The 18728-nt window shown below is 46.3% G+C and overlaps 9 protein-coding genes across 9 annotated transcripts; 5 read left to right on the forward strand and 4 right to left on the reverse strand.

The window, feature by feature from the left end:
- Positions 1-25: 25 nt before the first annotated feature.
- Positions 26-846, forward strand: JR316_0008078 (uncharacterized protein; the record flags this gene model as incomplete). The annotated part of the gene is made up of 5 exons (XM_047893794.1): positions 26-114; positions 169-274; positions 330-542; positions 598-702; positions 754-846. The coding sequence occupies 5 exons, from the start codon at positions 26-28 to the stop codon at positions 844-846; spliced, it is 606 nt and encodes a 201-aa protein (XP_047747109.1).
- A 545-nt stretch (positions 847-1391) lies between these two features.
- On the reverse strand, positions 1392-2160 carry JR316_0008079 (uncharacterized protein; the record flags this gene model as incomplete). The annotated part of the gene is made up of 2 exons (XM_047893795.1): positions 1392-2072; positions 2146-2160. 2 exons carry the CDS (start codon positions 2158-2160, stop codon positions 1392-1394), a joined length of 696 nt encoding a protein of 231 aa, XP_047747110.1.
- A 1555-nt stretch (positions 2161-3715) lies between these two features.
- On the reverse strand, positions 3716-5110 carry JR316_0008080 (uncharacterized protein; the record flags this gene model as incomplete). The annotated part of the gene is made up of 4 exons (XM_047893796.1): positions 3716-4126; positions 4184-4489; positions 4541-4993; positions 5054-5110. The coding sequence occupies 4 exons, from the start codon at positions 5108-5110 to the stop codon at positions 3716-3718; spliced, it is 1227 nt and encodes a 408-aa protein (XP_047747111.1).
- A 1051-nt stretch (positions 5111-6161) lies between these two features.
- On the forward strand, positions 6162-7901 carry JR316_0008081 (RNA polymerase-associated protein LEO1; the record flags this gene model as incomplete). The annotated part of the gene is made up of 4 exons (XM_047893797.1): positions 6162-6376; positions 6437-6620; positions 6680-6868; positions 6921-7901. The coding sequence occupies 4 exons, from the start codon at positions 6162-6164 to the stop codon at positions 7899-7901; spliced, it is 1569 nt and encodes a 522-aa protein (XP_047747112.1).
- A 220-nt stretch (positions 7902-8121) lies between these two features.
- Positions 8122-10433, reverse strand: JR316_0008082 (Copper transport protein 86; the record flags this gene model as incomplete). Its single annotated transcript, XM_047893798.1, has 10 exons — positions 8122-8267; positions 8332-8583; positions 8637-9172; positions 9223-9288; positions 9338-9454; positions 9514-9612; positions 9661-9781; positions 9842-9912; positions 10012-10236; positions 10288-10433. The coding sequence occupies 10 exons, from the start codon at positions 10431-10433 to the stop codon at positions 8122-8124; spliced, it is 1779 nt and encodes a 592-aa protein (XP_047747113.1).
- Positions 10434-10546: 113 nt separating this feature from the next.
- On the forward strand, positions 10547-11321 carry JR316_0008083 (uncharacterized protein; the record flags this gene model as incomplete). Its single annotated transcript, XM_047893799.1, has 2 exons — positions 10547-11035; positions 11094-11321. The coding sequence occupies 2 exons, from the start codon at positions 10547-10549 to the stop codon at positions 11319-11321; spliced, it is 717 nt and encodes a 238-aa protein (XP_047747114.1).
- Positions 11322-11351: 30 nt separating this feature from the next.
- Positions 11352-12325, reverse strand: JR316_0008084 (putative Nudix hydrolase NudL; the record flags this gene model as incomplete). The annotated part of the gene is made up of 4 exons (XM_047893800.1): positions 11352-11735; positions 11795-11935; positions 11989-12013; positions 12069-12325. The coding sequence occupies 4 exons, from the start codon at positions 12323-12325 to the stop codon at positions 11352-11354; spliced, it is 807 nt and encodes a 268-aa protein (XP_047747115.1).
- A 192-nt stretch (positions 12326-12517) lies between these two features.
- Positions 12518-14594, forward strand: JR316_0008085 (RING finger protein ETP1-like protein; the record flags this gene model as incomplete). The annotated part of the gene is made up of 5 exons (XM_047893801.1): positions 12518-12782; positions 12850-13126; positions 13181-13286; positions 13337-13560; positions 13613-14594. 5 exons carry the CDS (start codon positions 12518-12520, stop codon positions 14592-14594), a joined length of 1854 nt encoding a protein of 617 aa, XP_047747116.1.
- Positions 14595-16035: 1441 nt separating this feature from the next.
- JR316_0008086 (uncharacterized protein) lies at positions 16036-17757 on the forward strand (the record flags this gene model as incomplete). The annotated part of the gene is made up of 3 exons (XM_047893802.1): positions 16036-16610; positions 16860-17148; positions 17266-17757. 3 exons carry the CDS (start codon positions 16036-16038, stop codon positions 17755-17757), a joined length of 1356 nt encoding a protein of 451 aa, XP_047747117.1.
- Between the last annotated feature and the right edge of the window lie 971 nt (positions 17758-18728).

The raw sequence follows: 18728 nt of genomic DNA on the forward strand, positions 1-18728 counted from the left end.
TACACCCACATTAATACTGCCTTCCATGCTCAGCAGCCAGTCTGGAAGTAGACGCTGGACGCATTTTCACTCGGCGCTTATCCTTGCCGTTCAGCGATCAGCACACAAATGGACGTGAGTGCCCCTGTTTATCATCACCACCGCGTTTCATGACTGTTGCTTTCCCAGGTTTGAGGACTTTGCGGAATGCTTCCCTCTTTTTGTAGAGTCAGATAGAAACGGCTCCTCTGCGACATATAATAGTATCTCGGAATACATAGAAACCCAGAATTTGGTGAGCTGCAAATCCCTGGTGCAGTTATGGATGTTTACTGTGGTATTCTACGTAGCGAGACCTGGATAAACTATTCACAGACTACAACGTCAAAGAAAAAATCGACGTGCTTCATAAAGTTGTTATCGAGGCCAAAGATAGGAAAGAAAAGGGTGACCTGGGGAAAGATATCTGGAAAGAAGATCTCGATCCAAGGGTTGCAGTGTGCGCCCGGACCGTGCCAGTCTTGAAATCTGAAGCTGCAAGGCTTCGAAAGCTTATCGCCGAGGTATGCTTTATGTTGCGCCTTTTATCCACTGCCTATTTATATATTTTTTTCGAAGATTGAGGAGGAGAATCGCGAGTTGGAGGCGGAATTGCAGGAAAAAGTGAAAGCGACTGATGATGCTAATGAACAAGTGTTAAAAACCTTGGATAAACTCGATCTAGTAAGACTTGCTTTAATACCAAAGGCATGGTTGTCTTATTCATATGTCAAGATTTTACAAGAGTGGAAATCACTACCCCAAGAAGAAATTGAAGCATGGACCGCACAGACTGTCGAATCCTTGAGCCCTAAACTACGCTCATAATCATATTTCATCTCCTGCTTTTGTGTGTAATCGCCCGTCAGATTGTATTTAAGTACCATAATTGTATATTTATGTAAGTATTCGATTGATATACACGACCTGCTTTTTGCCATTATCTGAAGATACATTACAATGCATCGTCAATTTTACTGGGGTTTCCAGACACTCGCCGAGGGATCGAACCAATATTTAAATCGCAAGGTTTTCGTAACAGTCTCATTATGTGGTTGAAGACGGCAACGACTGTTTAGCTCATAGATTAAGGGCAAGTAATATGCCGGAAGGACAGTGGATTTTCTCGAGTCCTATTGATAGCGCGTCTAGTGTTAGTTACTAATGATGGGTTGAGCATTATTAACGAACAAGGAGTGGTGCCCTTCAGACAAAACTGACCGCTTCACTCTGCTATTTCTAACGAAGCAGAAAGCCTACGATGACTCAAGAAGATGCCAAGAACGGATGGTGGTGAAATGTCTGGCAGGCTCTTTAAGACCGGATACGTTAATAATGAAACGAACTAATGTAATAGAAGCCAAACGCACTTGTCACAATTCTTCTGACTGAAAGAGCTGTTTGTAAAATTCGCGATTAGACAGCTCCTGCGATTGGGGTAAAGCTGATCTGATGCGAGTAAAAAGTGCCTTTCGTTTCATCATTTCGATATAGCACGGTGGGCGGTTCGACACCAAGCTTTGCGAAAAAACTTCCCTGTCATAGAAGTGGCCCGAACGCATTTCCATATGCGTATGGATGAAAAGATACATGCGCTGCTTCATGCTTTTGAAATCATGGCTATCGATGTGGTCGGGATATCCGATATCACGCAGGAAGTCGGCTTCTGCATGCTGCAACTCAGCTGGAGAAAATCTTTCCCCCAATACGGAAAGCCAGAATGGCAAATGGTCCGCGTCGGCAGACTTAGCCAAAAGACGGTGCGATGCCATATATGCCCCAACAAAATAGCAAAGATATATGCGGTGAGGATAACTTGGCGGGCGGGCAACAGTATTTCGGAACCGCTCGAGGAGCGTAAGAGCACCTATTGCAACGGAATCGTCGAGTCGAGTTGACGCTAGGAATTGATCGATAAAGGAGTATAGACGGGATTGCCACCCGTCATACCTATCGAAGGTGTAGATCATGCAATCCTTAGCGAACAACCTGGTGATGTAGTTCGAGAAAAATAAGGCGATGTCACCATAATAGCTTCGAGGATAGTACAATGCCTGTTTGAGATTTTCCAATAAAGTTTAGTACTAGCGTTGCGTGAACAATATGAATAGGAAAACACGAACTAACCTCTGATTCGTTCATGACCGCGTATCAGGAGAAGAATGTGATGATTCACTATCATGTTGGTCTCCCAATGACTTTATACTGAGAACATACCTCGAGTGTGAGTAATGATCAGCCGTCAGATCGAAAGCAAACTTTCTACAATATTTGCGGCGTATATTAAACCCTGTCGAGAGTCCCTGAGAGTCTCGAGAATGCAACATGGTTAAGAAGAAGTTTTTGATAGTTTATAGGAAATTGATCACTCTCCTTAATAACAGTGAACCATTGTGCATTCAACCCCAGAAAAGTTGAAGTACAATGCAAGGATGGTCAAGGATGGTCATGATTCAAACGTTGTGCGCATTGAGTAGCTTTGAGCCTTGACATCGCGATACAAACAAGTACAAGCAAGTCTCACTACGTATGACGTCATTTCTATTAGTATTACATACCATGGGCGGCTGGGACATGAGTCAGGCACTTCGGTCTACTGTTTGTGCATTTTTTGGTCGGGACCTCTTTTTCCAACTTTCATTTCCTGGCATCTTTTTTGAATCTCTTTATTATTGTGCAACAAGAAATCGCAGCTCTATCTACTATATATTACTATTAGTCGTTGGTGTGTATATCTAGTGGATCATCTGTAGGTACAGTGTCTTGTTGTTGCATCGGAGGAAATTCTCATTTAGACCAAATTTAGACCCACCAGAACACTGGCCAACTGCCCAAGCCAGTGAATGATGTAGTAAAGACTGTACTGCCCTAGTAGCACTACGACTTGCTACAATGCTCTTCAATGACTGGAAGTCAAAAATTAAACCCTATAGATTAAAGTCGACCAGAATCATAATAATTGTGTCTTTCGGAAAACTAGATCGTTCAATGTCATATTAAAATTCGCAGAAGATGCTAAGAAGATGGTATGTAAGGGTATGTAGTTGATTTTTTTTTACTTTAGAGCTTACTATATTACATTCCTCTTGGATTCCGAAGCTTGATCGAGACGAGCAGCTTTGCAGTCCAATTCCGACGTTTCGGCGGCATAGCTTCTGAATAAATTCAGAACTTGAATAGCTGTGAAAGCTGATGAAATGGGAACTGGAGAAAGGTCAAATCAGCGTGGATATCGCTGCTATCAATGGCCCCACATTATTCCGAAGAATGAATCATATACACCACGATTGCAAGTCACTACCTGGAAGGCCCATAGAGTCCATTGCTGTGCCATGGCAACTTTCTCGTTCATTTCAAACCTTCGAACTGACGATCGTAAAACGAATTTTATTCATCATTCTGAATTATTGATATCCTCACCAGGGTGCGACATTGATATGAAAGCTTCGTGTCTAGAAAAAGTGTAAAACAAATAGAACAAAAAATACGGAACAGTTGGCTGGTGTTTATAAAGGGTATCGGATTAATGTACCAGGGGAGCTTGAAACAGAGCATTAACTATTGCTACAAAGTTTGGTATTCAGTAAAGTGTACCTATTTGGTCAAAAATAATTCAAGAGGAAAGAAGAAAAAAATTAATTGTAACATGAAAAATGGAAAAGATAGATGAGAATCAGTAAGGCCGCCTGTAGTCTGTTCATGATAGTTGCGAGAATGATATAGTGGACGGGGATGAATTTGATGCGGTCATCGGTGTAGGGGGCATCTGTGGTACAGACAGACTGTGACTTTGCCCATGGCCATGGCCATTGCCATAACGTTGCTGGCGAAGAGGGCGTACAAGCCTCAGATGGGGCTGCCAGCTACCCAATGAAACATGGTGGATGCTGACAAGAATGAGATCCTCTAATTTGATATCGTCAGGACCATCACCAATTTTCCATCGATGGTCCGATTCTTCTTCCATGGGGAGGTGTTTGCGATCTTGCATGAAACGTTGGACACACTTTGCAACGTTCTTTGCCAATTTTGCGAGAGTGATTGGCTGAGGCGGGCTTCGGAAATCCTTGGTGGGAATTTGTCTGCTCCACTGCCTATATCCAGGCCACTGAGGAAAGAATGACTTAAGACACATAATAGTTTAACCACGATAGAAGACACTGACCTCGAGTCGAATAGAGACACTAGGTCCGCGACCTTCAAATACAACCATATCACGGTCGCGCAGCTTTTTCGTACGAGAGTGAAGCGCATCTTTGAGGGAGATGCCGTATTGCTCTGGATGTTCAGAGATGAAGAACATAGGGGCTTCTAGCATGACCTCTTCGACGTAGCGCTTGCGGTCGCTGGTTGTGTGAGGTTTGTACATGGGCTGAGGAACAAATGGCCCAGCTCCAGGCATCGGAAGAGATAAAGCTTCCCTAAACTTCAAAAGCTGTTCACGATGTGTGTAACAAAGTTTGGGGTCGGACTAGATAATGTGATTAGAACTGGCATGATACTTGGTATGAAAATGGCTCACACTGCCAATGGTACTCTGATCAATCATTACTAAATGGTTAATGTCTGTTAGTGTCGGAGATGGCATGAAACTGCTGTTGGGGGTTGAGGGGGATAGGTGGGGAGAGGACGAATACAAAGGAGATAACGTTGGATCTGACCCGGTAGGAGAAATATGGGGGCTCCTAGAGTGGACGCCGTAGGGACCCAAAGCGCTATCAGGCGAGTAGTTGTTTAATAGAAAAGTGGGGGAGTTCGATGACTGTTCATTTTGACTATTGTAACTGTTGTACTCCGGTGATTGCCAGTGCTCAGAGTACCCTGGAGATGGGGATGCACGAGCGAGTCTTCCGCCAGTCTGAATATTTAACGGCATACTGAATGGCGAACCAGTGTGAGGCCAAATGTAATCATCATTCGGGCCATGGGTGGTGAAAGTATATTCCAAGTCATCGACACGCGGATTCGAATGTGACTAGGCAGAGACGCGTAAGTAATTAAAGAGACGCGACTGCGGACGTCAAACAACACGTACATATGACTCATTATCATTATCATGGGTGTTGTTGTTGTTGGTGCTGGTGGCGGACATTGTCCTTGGGGTTTCGTGTTGGGTAGATCGATGTGCCTGTTGTTGACTCAACCAGTGGTCCAGATGGTTCGGTGAAGACAATGCGCGTGCTCTGGGGAAAGGGACCTCTGGCTTAGAAAAAGGGCCCGTATATAACTCTTTAATGACTCACTGTTTTGGAGCTATTGATTCGTTGTTGCATATAGAGATCATGTCTGGAGAAAAGAGTAGAGAGGCAGCCATGGGCAAGATAGAGGTGAGGATATTCACAGCTTTGCCGCGCAATACTTATACGCTGATACTAGGAATAATTTCCGGACTCCAGATGGGGGGTTTCCATTTTGGATAGACGAAAATGAAGTCTATCGTGGATGCCGCCGTAGTGTTGAACACATCGGGAGGACATGTTTGCTCAGCCTCAGTGTTGAGAAAAGGCAAATGGAAGTATTCGACCGTATTGGGTGAACTGAACTGGCGTGTTGAGGTCGCATGTCAATCCCATTATGGCAAGGGCAAGAAACCTTGCAGTCCATATCACAACTGAAAGAAATGCGCTGCCGGGACGAGGTGGGAGGTATGGCATGAGTCAGTTGTTGTATCTGTATTTCGAAGAGGTTATGCACAGGAAAGCTGCGCATAAACTTCCAGAAGGGGCGGCAGCCGCCCTGATTGCACAGCATCGCCCAGTGCCGTGCGACATAAACGCGAGCATTTGACCAAGGGAAAAACCAAAAAAAAGCGCGTTAACTTGTTCAAAAAAAAGAAAAGAAACTTGGAGACAGATAGAGATAGTGGCAGACATTGATGACATATTGGATTTTATCTTTGAACACGATTGAAATATATCCTGGAGGTGGATTGGGCCAAAATGGGAGCTGAAGATGAGCTGTGTTTCGGCTGTGCCCCATGTCTTTCAAAGTCAGCGCGCTCATGTGGTTATTTCCCCATTTGGCAACAATATCCCTCACGTGTATTCCGTTCAGAAATTCGACCATTTCTCCTCAGCAACACTCGCTCCAGCGCCTCTTGAAATACACCCTTTAACGCCCGTACTTGCATAGCTTCCAGGGAAATGTCAAGCCTTGCCGGTGCACTGGACGAATATCCACAATCCCACCACCTCAAAGAGGCACCTACCCGAACATATTACTCCGACGACATCGAAATGAACAATTCCGCCCATGCAATCAACAAAGATGATTCCGAAGACGAGGATGAACAGCAGGACGAACACATGTCGGACCTTTTTGGAAATGACAACGATGTAGAAGTGCAGAGACATGCCAGGTTGGTATAGCTATGTTTCTCCATACTATTCCCAAATTGCACTGTCTTATCGTTCACCAGGGCCCCAGCATCGCCCACTGCATCCGGTCCCGATTCTGAGCAGCTGCCATCACCAGAGCGCGAACACAGACACGCTCTAGAGTACGATGAAGAGGACGAAGCACCTCCGGAAGCGGTCGTGGAAGTGAAAGAGGCTGAAGTTTCGTTTCCGAACCTTCCTGTTCCCAAGTCTTCAGATGGACATGTAGGAGTTACACGCTTTATGTCGGAATCTAAGATGCTAAACGCGCGTTCCGTTGACAGAACTGGGTTATTCGAATGCCGAATTTCGTTAAAGTCGATACTAAACCCTTCCATCCCGATACATATGTCGGTCCTGACGAGGAGGAGGCACTTGTAGGCGCCGCTGCTCGGGAGAAAGCAAATACCATAAAATTGAAAGTCGGAAACATGCTTCGTTGGCGCTGGACTAAAGACGCGACTGGCGAAGATGTGAGTGAAAAAACATGGTTATATGCGCGTTCATTGACAAAGTCGATCTTAGCGGAAAGAATCCAATAGCCGTATTATTCGTTGGTCTGACGGTTCTCTAAGTTTGCGCCTCGGCAAAGAACTTTTCGACATAGACCAATCTATCGACAACTCAGGTTCTGTTGTTCGTCAATCTGTGGGATCTCAGCAACCGTCTCAATCTCAAACTCAAACAACAAGTCAGCCGACGCCTGGCACAGGCAAGACTGAGGGACTAACGTATCTAGTGGCACAACATAAGCGTTCTCAGGTGCTACAATCAGAAGCTATCATCACAGGCTACATGAGTCTTCGCCCAACTGGCATGTCCTCCGAGGTTCACCGTATGCTTGTACGCGCCGTTGAGCAGAAGCACAAACAAGTCGCGCGTCTGAAAATGGTAAACGACCCTTCCATAGACCCCGAAAAAGAAAAGATGGAGATGATGAAGCAAAGCGCAAGAAAGTCGAGAAAGAGGACAGACGACAACGATGGTCTCGGCTCTGGAAAACGAAGACGCAATTATCGTAGGAGCACTGACCACGACGTCATGTGGAGTGACGATGATGAGGATCCTGCTGGAATGTATGGTGGTGGCTCTGAAGAAGATGAAGACGGTATAGGTGCTAGTGGGTCGCCACGCAAAGCGAAACGAAAGTCTGGAGAAGGAAAGGGAGAAGAAGATTACCAAGCCGATGACTTTGTTGTACCGGATGATTCAGAGGACGATGCTGATGCTGGTCCTAGTCGGAAGCGCCAGAAAGAGGATAGCGATGCAGAGGACGATCTTGAAAGAATGGAAGCTAATCTAGAGAAGCAGGCCGCAGCAGAGAAAAAGAACCGCGGAGGCGACACCAAGAAATCAAAAAGGAGAAACGATGACGATGACAACGATACAGAAGACGATGGAGCAGGCGCTATGGAAGTTGAGAGCGAAGAGGAAGAGGACGAAGACTTCAAGGTGCGGCGCGTCACGAGCAAACGCGCCATCGCTTTCGACGACGACGACGAATAGAATACCATCTATTTTTCATTGCCATGCAAGTACACATACCTTCATGTAATTCTATTCAGCAGTTCAAAACGCAGGAGGTTCTCCTCATCTAGATAACCTCGCATGTAATATTAATATTCATGTTGATGTACATAATGAAGAATCATAAAGATAATGTTCAATGTTATAAGTATATACTTCATATAAATGCTTACTTGGGAAGGGAAAGACAGCAGGGTGGTTACTTGCGTGTAGCCCCGACCCTGGTTTTCAGGGTGCCATCTTCTGCCCATTCCTGTGAAGGTTTTACACTGTCGACGAATTTTTGATTTTCGTGGTTGCCCTTCAATAAATTGTGTAAAGTAAAAATAGCGTGTTCTCGTAGATCTGACACAGCAACGATCAGTCGCAATTAATCAAGTATATTGTCAACATCATTCAGAAGACTCACATGGATTTCGTTCATCGACAACGCACAGGTTCATAACCACCGCAAGACCACCGGCCTCGCGCGTGCGGTCCTGTACTGACTTGGCACCATGAGACAAAACCCCCAACAATCGAACTAAATCGCGTTTCAAGTACGAGAAACCTGAACTGTCGCCGACACCTGGCTGCGAGGTTGAGAGTGGCGTCCCGTCTACACTAACGGGTTTGCCGAAATTAATGCGAGGAAGGAAGATATCCAAGATATGCAAAAGTTCTGAAATAAGATAGTCAAAGCAATATCCCTTGTATCGATAAAGATTTTGATACCTATCATATTTTCGACGATACCCACGTCATGGTGTTTTTTCTGAATGAAATAATTCTTTAGATTGGTAAATGTCACAACCGTCGATATCCCTTCTTCCACACGCGCTTGCTGTTCTTCAGCTTCAAGACAGATGGTGATGATGCACTGAGTAACAAGAACGAGAGCTTCGCATACTTTTGGGAGCATCACATCAAGTTCCTGGGGAAAGTCGGCCGGAGTCATGGGAGATGGGGAGGAAACTGCAGATGTCGCCGATGAAGAAGAGGAATCTGACGAACTCCTTTCTCTGTTCACTTCTTCAATATCCGCAACTTTGCTTGATGCTGGGGGGACCATTCCAAGTGATCGGTGGATGGCCTTCTGTGCATAATTCGACAAGGTGAAAAATCGCTTTGCCAAGAATGATGCAAGCGACTCGTGTGTGCGAAGTACGTCAGGAAGCTGAATCGCTGTTGCATTCAGCTGAGTAGATTGAAGATATGAATCAACCAGTTTCAAGAGTGTCGTTTGGTGCGGTGTTACTATTTCATTGGTTCTGCATGGGAGTTAAATTTCCATACGGCTATCTCTAGCTTAAACACTGACAGTTGAAATCTCTTGTACAGATCGGGGACCAGTCCGCCTTCAATAAGTTGGGTGAAGATAGCATACCTGGACACTATGTCAACAAGGTTGCCTCATGATATAATCAATGACTAACCCAACGTCAAAAGCTTTAGCCCCGTCACTTCCTTCTTTAGCTTCATGCAGGCGAACCATATTATCCACCAAACCTATGCATATCCGAACGCCGACATTCGACATTGTCAATAGCTGCCTAAAGCAACAACTGCGTTGTCAGATAAACAGTTTCAGATAGAAATTTGAACGGCGTACGATCGTTTTTTGCTCCCATGTATACAGTTGAGGATAAAGATCAAAGTTGTCAGTAGGGTGCGCTCGTCTGGAGATCCCAACAATCGACTGTTTTGGCAGCTGTAAATAAAGTACTATGTAATCAATGGCGATGGAAGTTGCACGCACATAAGGACGACCTGGTCCTCCGGTAGATTCATGTATGACTCCCACAAACTGGCTACGAGTGTGTCATTTGCGGTAACCGTGTTGGAAAGGGCCTGCGTAAGAACGCGAGCCGTAGCAACAGCTATGACACACAAAATGAGTATTGAACAGTCCCGAATAAGAAGAACCGTGAGTAACTCACATTCACTATCCTCCATAGCAGACCAGGAAGTGTAGAAGTGAAGGAGGCGTCGCATATCCGGCTCATTTTCACTGTTAGGGGAGGTGTCGTGATTAGTTATTTCTCCGTCTCCATTAGTGCAAGGGGCAAGGCCCTAGCGGGAAGACAAGAGATCAGATTGAAATACGCACTAAGCTCGAGATTGATTTGCAGGCACTCCGGCCACCAAGTTCCTTGTGAATTTAGCCAGGCTCATGCAGACTTGACGAAGACTGTCCTCTTGGCTGGTGACTCTATTTGCCTCGGATTCATCGTCTGAATCGTCGTTGTCCCAGAAGGAGAGCTGCATTCGAGTGAGGTCCCGCCATAGCTTTCGCAGATCGGCCCAGAGTTTAAGATCGGCGCCTGCTTGCGAACTTGGAAAACGGTAAGGGCAGAAATATCAAGCCATGTATCGGGTAGCATACCGCACTGTATCACTCTGCGCAAGGGCCTGGGAGGCTGAATCGAGGACAGCAACCAAATTCTGTACTCTGCGCCTGTCTTTAAAGTTGCAATCTGCACAAGCCTTGCGAAACTGTGCGGCGACGACGGCGCCCTGGGCATAATCCATGATGGCGAAAGGGAAGAGGGGGGCAGCTGTTTATGTGCCGAGTGTCTAAGCTTACATATAGTAGACGGACCAACATGGCAGTTTGCGATTGACCGTCAATTGAGCCATCTGTCATGGGTAAGAAAACTAAAAACAGCCCAGTTTCATCTGTGGACACAATGGGCAACTCTACCACCGACATCAACGTCTCTCTCGAGCCTCATCTCATCGCCTCTCTGCAAGTTGTATATCCCCTCCTGCCTCACCAACTCGCTCAAGAACTCTGTCCGTTTCTCTCAGATCCACCCCCCGCAATCATTCCATACAATGTCTTGTATGCACTCTCTCAATGGGCCCGCACAGAGCAGTCCCAGACAACACTCAGGTCCAAAGGTCTTGAGCCCCATGCTTTCTCTATGATATCTCTCCTAGCTGGCACCATCACCTCTCCAGAACGCAAATTCGGCGACTATGTTCCTCCCAAGGAGCCAGAAGACATCGCCGCTGAACGCATACGAGAAAGAAAGGCTATCACCGTTTTGCTCAATGCCCTCCTCAGCATCGCAGGCGTAGCTTTCGCTGCTTGGTGGGCGGCCGATAAAACTGGATGGGCGAACGAATGGGTGTGTTACACAGTACATCACTTCTAGCCGACGTCAAGTGTTTCTAACCACCTTGTAGCGAGTGCTTTTCGCCCTCTTTGCTGCCATCGTTGTTGCATTAGCCGAGGCCGTCCTCTACATAATCTGGCAGTCACGCCAATCTAAATCCCCCAAGGCAAGGAGGCGGTTGGCGAGGCACAAGAAAGTGGACCAACCACCTGAATCCAATTCCACGGAACATTCGCAACGGACATCCGAGTCCGAGTCCGTACATGAAAAGTCCACCTTGCGGCAGAGGCGGCCATGACGTCTCATTTTCGTATAGAGACTATCGCTCTCATGACTTTCTATCAATATATTCTATCTTTAATGCTTTCATTAATAATGAAAGGTACCACCCTGTTAATCCCCAGACCTCTATACGACCGCCAACGCCAGGCCCGACTTCGTCTTTGACATCCTCCTCCGCTGTTTTGGTCGTGACAGTTTCCGACCCCAATAATGGCTTGACGATGTCCGTGACGTCAATTGTCCAATATGGCTCGGCTGCCCTGAACATAGACCGTCGCACTTGACGAGATGAGACAAATCTCTTTAGCGGAAGATGAATGGCAGTTGCAACCTCTGCCGGAGACGCTTGCCGACGAAGGGCATCCAGGTCCAAAGAGGGGAATGGTTCGTCTTCGTTGATTTCCTCCTCGTTGGAAGAGTGGACAAATCCCTTCAGGTAGGCTTCAGCGTCGTATATCCGCGCACAATTCAATTGTGGATAATACTCACGACAAAGGGCCATACTCTCATATCACCACGCAAGTTGAGCTCAGGTGGGCCAATTGCTCCGAGTACGTCAATACGACTTGGATCTATACCTAATTCTTCCTTTGTCTCTCGTAAAGCCCCGTACACCAATGATTCGTCTGTCTGAACGGACTTTCTTCAGACGCTTGCCGACGTAAACTTGTGGAACCACCTACTTCGTCTACACGGCCGCCAGGGAAACTGATTCGACAACAAGAATCAGAGCATAGCATTTGTTGATGAGTTTCAAGCCCACCTGATTTCTCCGGAATGGGATCTTAATGCTTTTGCTCTGACTTCGAGTAATATTCCGGGTTCACCATCAACGTTGCAGAACGGTATGAGAACAGCGGCATTCCGTGACTTAGGGGCTATTCCGGTAGTGGGCCAGTTTACTGTGCTAGAATTAAAATTTAAAACATCTCTAAGGATTTTCAGCGTATTGGGTGTTATTGGCTTTGTGAGAGAGATAAGACTAGTGGATGCCAAAGGGTGGGATGGACGAAAGGCCATGAAAATTGAAAGCTTCCAGACATGCGGACTGATGTCATTCCAATAATATCTTGTTTACCAGTTCCTTTTACATCAAATAACCCTCACCAGCCGTTCATTGACGCCGCTTGTACAGCCACAAATGACATCGCTGACTTGCCCCGGAACCGTCGTCCTGCCTTTAGACTCAAAATGCAATCTTGATTCTTTCAAATGCGTCGCGGTTATCACATTCGGATCTCGCTGGACCCAGAGCCTAAAACCTTAAGGACGAACCTCCCCGACTTGTTTATTCCAGCTACATTATTTCAACCACTTCCAAGTCATTCTGCTAAATCGACTGTGAGGCGAAATACACTGTCTCGACCCATTCAGAAGAAGAAAGATTATAGATTTGGACCAATAGCTATTGACTGGGTCGATTTCGACCATATGCGACCTATGATGCTCTCTGCAAAAGAACGACCCCGGTCCAGAGGTATGATAATCTGTGCAGTTGTATTCGCTCTCTGTTTCTTGCTTATGAGGTTCATTGCTGTAAATAGGTCCAGCCGAAGCGACATTTGTGCCACATACCCGTAGCAAATCTGGGACCACAAACCTCCCTGAAGGAACTGTACATATATTTCGGGATGGCTCCAGCAAACCTACAACCGAAGAGCTTGAAGCGAAAGTTTCGAAAATGGCACTAACAGACCCCGCTGCAGATTCAGACGGGATTATGTTGGGTGTACTTGCAGTTCCATCGTGGATGACTCCTTCTGACTTCTTGGAATTTGTCGCTCCAGCGGTAGATGGTATCGCACACCTTCGGATTATTCGGTATACACGCCTTCGTGGCTTTGAATTGGTAATTTGATTCTGACACCTTTTCAGAGACTTTGCTCCCAATCGTTCTATGGTCGTCATTAAGTTCCCCAACCCAGCAGATGCTGCCGAATTTTCTGAGGCCTATAACGGCAAGCCTTTCAACTCGATGCAAGTATGTGGCAATATTTCTCTTCACGTCCGTAATCTCAATGTCGAGTGCAGCCAGAAATCTGCCATGTAGTGCACGTTTTATCCGTTACCATAGACGTGGAAGATGTTGTTTCTCAGACAATATCTCGCATTGAGCATGCTCAAGGAAATGTGTATGAATTACCAACATGTCCGGTTTGCCTCGAACGAATGGACTCCGCCGTTACAGGCCTAATAACTGTCCCTTGCTCGCACACTTTTCATTGCGCATGTCTAAGCAAATGGGGAGACAGTCGGTGCGTTTCCACGCCGATTTTGCATGTTTGCATTCCTGAAAGTCTCTCCCAGCTGTCCAGTTTGCCGCTACTCCCAAACACTGTTATCCTCTCATCCTACCTCTTCAACATCTACAAGGACCATACCGTTTGCTGATCCATTGGCTCAGAATCAATCGTCTTGTACATCCTGCGCTTCGAGGAGCAATTTGTGGATATGCCTAATTTGCGGAAATGTCGGATGTGGTCGTTATGGTCAGGCACATGCACAGGCCCATTATCAAGCAACAACACATCTTTACGCATTGGAGCTCGAGACGCAGCGCGTGTGGGATTACGCGGGCGATGGCTACGTACATCGTTTGATACAAAACAAGGCCGATGGAAAGCTGGTGGAGCTCCCAAGCGCTGCCTCATCTGTGGCTGCAACACCACGAGAAGGGGGACTCGGACCCAGCCAAGCAGACGCACTGAGTGCGGAGAAAATTGAAGCAATTGGGATTGAATATTCATATCTCCTTACGTCGCAGCTCGATTCTCAGCGTTCATTTTACGAAGAACAATCACAAGAACTCAAATCCCAAGTAGATGAGCTCAAAACTCTCGTGGAAAAGCTGAGCGTTGAATTCAAAAAGGAAAAAGAACGAAATAGGGAAGAAGAAGTGCGCCTCCGCAAGGCAGAAGAAGAACGTATAGCTCAACTCTTGAAGGATAAAGCCAAAGCCGAAAACCGAGCAGAGAAGGTCGCGGAGCTAGCCAGACGACTAGAGAAAGAGCTTAGAGAGGAACGTGCTGTTAGCGAGGGTTTGATGAAGAATTTGAGCAAGATGCGAGAAAGGGCCGAATTGGCTGATAAAGATAGGGATGCTGCCATAGCCGAGGTCAAGGATCTCAAAGAACAATTGCGGGATGTGTTCTTCTCTCTGGAAGCTCAGAAAGCGATCGAGCAAGGTGGTGGGATTGAATCAGAGGCGGCCGGTGGGTCGATAGCTATCCCTTTACCCGAGTCGACGTCGACTACGGATGCAAAAAAGAAGAAGGCTAGAAAGAGATAAATGACATGGATTCAATTTTCCCATTGATCACGCAGGCTTTCGATATTCTAAACATGGGTGTTTTCGATCTGACTTCGAGATCATACTTTGTGCCTCTCACTTGCTCTGAGTCAGAATCGGTGGACTGTCTCCGCGATATCTGTGTGAAATGGATGGATTCAGACTGGCCGAGCCAAGTATATAAGCTGTGTGGGTTTCTATGCGGACCCACAAGTATAGCGCCAGTCCTATATTTGCTCCAAGGGCACCGGACTCGTGTACGATCGCAGATGGGTTTAAGTATATGTCTTTAGACCAATTAACGTTCACGTCAGCTCACTTAGTGACTCCAATAAGTTTGTTCAATTCATGAATCAAGATTGAAATAACCCGCCCTTTTGCATGACCACTGACTACACCTACTATTGGCTGACTAGTGCGCAACTACATGCATACTTGCGAAACACAGTCTGATTTTTTGTAGCGTTACAGTTTCCAGCAACACGTCTAGAATTTACCAAATGGAAGGGCACCTCAATTTTTGAACTTTCAGAATACTGGGACCGCAAAAGTGAACCTCGTACTATTTCGACATTTCAAGTGCTCGAATTACCTCGGAAAGAACCAAAGGTAGGAAAGAAGTAGTAGTCGACCTGTGCGAGAATTCCCCGAGTCCTGCAAATTTGACATACTAGTAAATACCCACTGTTTTGTGGTACTTCGGACAACTGGCATATGGGTATCAGAAGTTGCCAATGACATTCATTGCACTCTCCCCGTATCTAATGACAGTTGGTCGGTTATTAGTAGCTACGAATAGTCTATCTGGAAGTCTTGGCGCCGTATGCCACATAGCACAAGAGTAATTATGTAGGCGCTTATTTTTGGGTGAGGTAACTGGGCCCCCAATCTTCTTTACTGACTTTGGCTTATGACGCCATGAAGCGACCCAGCGACGAATGGCCCCCAATATCCTTTACATGTCTTATCCATATTTTACTATCCTAATCACACTGCCAAATCCCCAGGTCCAGTGTAAGCTATTCCCATCTCTCACTTTGCTTTCACTTCAACCTTCCTGACTAATTAGTTCCTAAATTTTCCTGTGCATTTGAGACTTCAATCCGCTTCTCTCTGTCAGTTATAATTTTCACATCGTGATATATTGCCTTTCAGCCACTATTTGAAGTACAGTGAAATTAGGTTGAAGTAAAATTAGGATATTTGGTGTCCTTGTTTGCCAAGAGCTTCAATCTAGGGTACCCCCAGTGCGTCATGGGTCTTCGCTCGGTGCTCTTGCTCATGCCCCAGCTGTCCGCTCCTCTACTCAGACAACCCTCCGCCCTCTTTCATTCAAAAATTTTCTGAACATCTTGATAAACTTCACACCGAGAACAACACCAGCGATCACAGTCTCTGCGATTATCATTGACTAATAGCGTTCATTCCGAGTCTGAGAGTGATGAGCACAAACCATCGAAAACGCAAATACCGTGGCACGGCGCGATCTCACAACTCGTACTCAGGTTCAAAATCTCAGCAGCACATTGAACCGTTTCTGAGTCACCATGAAGCATATCTCAACCAGCAACAGATCTCAAGCTCGACTGCATGGGGAGTTGACCTTGATATTTCTTATCGTGGCGAGTTGACTCCAGCTACACATCCACAACCCGACCCCCTGCAAGCACTATATATCCAGGCACATGAAGCAAATATTGTAAAGGGGTCCAGCGCAAAAATTGCAGCACAGTCGTTAGAGGTAGTGGAGTATCACACCGTTCCGTTGCCTCTTGGGACAGTTGTCTCTGAGTCTCAACTATCTGCAGCTCCCGTCGTTATCACTCCCAAGGTTGGGACTGCTCTGATTGAGTTGGGCGACGGCAATGTGCGGCAGGGTGAGGTAGAGAGAAAATCTCCTGGTGCAGCTGGTGGCCTTGTACATTCGGCATTGGTGGTTGTCGACGATGACATCGACTACGTCGATTCTTCTGCCTTGTTGCCAGAAAAGTCACCATCATCGATATGGGTTGACAGGTATGTCCGTGTTTCATGTTCTTCGATCTGCAGTATGAGTGAACTCCCGGTCAACGATGTCGGGATTTCGATTAGGGGAATTTTTCGTTCCTCTTTTTCGCCCAAGTCTCCGATGTGATGTCGAGTACCAGTTCATGCGGTCAAGTCGTTTACCTATGACTTATTTACATCTGGCCCATTGCCACGAAGTCAATGTTTCTACTTTCTTTTCTCGTTGAGAGGTGATTTACAAACTTTTGCTCCCACCAGGTACGATATCCGTCTCCTCCTCAATAACACTAGACCATTTCCCCCCCTTTCTCCCGAAAAGCTACCACCTGCATCCCCAACAGGTTTCTCCGACCTTCCCTCAGACGCTGAAGATACCTTCTTTTTCTCCTCCACTGAGGTGGAAGATTTTAGGCGGGAAAAGCGTCGGCGGGTAATGGAGCGTACAAGGGATGAGCGAGTAAAGGCGCGTATGCAGGAAGAGGGGTATGAAGACAGACTTGGAAATAACAAAGAAGAGGAGGATATATGGGGTGGGAGTGACGAAGAGGTATGTTCACCCTCATTTTCATGTCATTTTGCTTTTGCTCGTTCATGTATTCCCCATATTATCATTCCACTCAACCTTCAGCATTGTTCTTAATACTAATTTCACCTTTTAACCCAGCCCGACCAAACACAACAGGATCTTATGGAGCGAACCGCCATGCATATTGCCTCTTCACCGAACGCAGCTCAACTTGAAATGCGCATACTTGCCAACTATGGGGCGGATAAGCGATTCGCGTTTCTCCGTGGACGGTGGAAGCGCGCATGGGGATTAGCAAAGGCTAAAGCCCGGATCAAGTTGAAAAAAAAGGTGGAGGACAAGCAGAAGGAGCCTGAATCCACGGGGGTATTAGCTCTGGCAGGTTATGGAAGTGACTCACAGGAAGATGATGATGAGCCTGTGGCAGAGCAGGTAATATCATTCGTTTCTCCTCCATCCCTTCTTCCCTCCTCAGCACCGCCTGTTGACCCCGATGTGTCTCATTCTTCAAAAGTGCAAAGCACTAGTAGCGTCGATGCAGATGTAGAGAAGGAGGAACAGGCAAAAGAAGCTCGACGTAGGCGGCTGAAGGCATGGGCAGCGCAACGTAAGGCAGGTAGCAGCGGCTAGGTAGAACCAGTGAACAATGTAATGCGTGAATCTAACTAGGACCAATATACTGTTGCAGCTTTGATACATCGCATCTGTAAACCATTCAGCTGCGTAGGAACTTCGACCTTACAATTGCCGCATATATGCAGTGGTGAAAGTTCCAACGTAGCAAAGTATTTAAATCTGTCTACTTGTCTTATGCACTTTAACCCAATATCCCAGATTTCATTGCCTGGTTTTGTCCAGGCTGGAGTTGTAGTGGTATCAAGGAGCGGGTAGAAATTTCCATTTTCTAGTTCGCGATATCTTAGCCTCCGATCTGATGAGCATCACTGCAGTGGCAATGCTTCCCGGAAGGCATGCAGACTGCAGTGCAACAATCTTGCAGAACTTATTAAATGCCTTGGCTGAACCAGAGGTCATTGAAAGTTGTTTTAATCAAAATATCTGGTTCCACGATTCCCTGCATGGAAACCAATTACAGACGGTCAGCAAACATGTAGAACGTTGACGGAAGATTGATGCGCACTGTTTTTGCCTACCGTGATCCGCCATAACAGCACGAAATAATCGACCTCGAATAGCCATGGCATGTTGTGCGATGCATGTCTTTCATATATCCCCAACCAATAGATTCTATTTTCAAAGAACCAATGCGATCCTGATTAGCCCGAGAACTTCGTGAGCAAAGTTACAGACTAGAAACGCACATTAAGAAGGCTACAACACCATACAACCAATCGAGGGTGTTCGGCGCTGTGGAATAGCCATCGTAGGAAAGTTTTGCCTTGGATAAACCGAATCCAGCTGTGAGGACAATTACCAGGATGCGATATCCAGTCATTAAAGGATGACTTCGGCTATGGGTTGGAAGGCCATGAGGTTCCTGATAACTCATTTTGATTATGGTGGGAGGGCAGGCAAACTCTAAGCTTTGCAGTCGAAGGTGAACAGTGAAAGGAGATTAAAGTTGAAGCTTGAGGCTTTCA

The sequence above is a fragment of the Psilocybe cubensis genome, chromosome 7 (assembly GCF_017499595.1).
Source record: "Psilocybe cubensis strain MGC-MH-2018 chromosome 7, whole genome shotgun sequence".
Classification (NCBI taxonomy): Eukaryota; Fungi; Basidiomycota; class Agaricomycetes; order Agaricales; family Agrocybaceae; genus Psilocybe; species Psilocybe cubensis.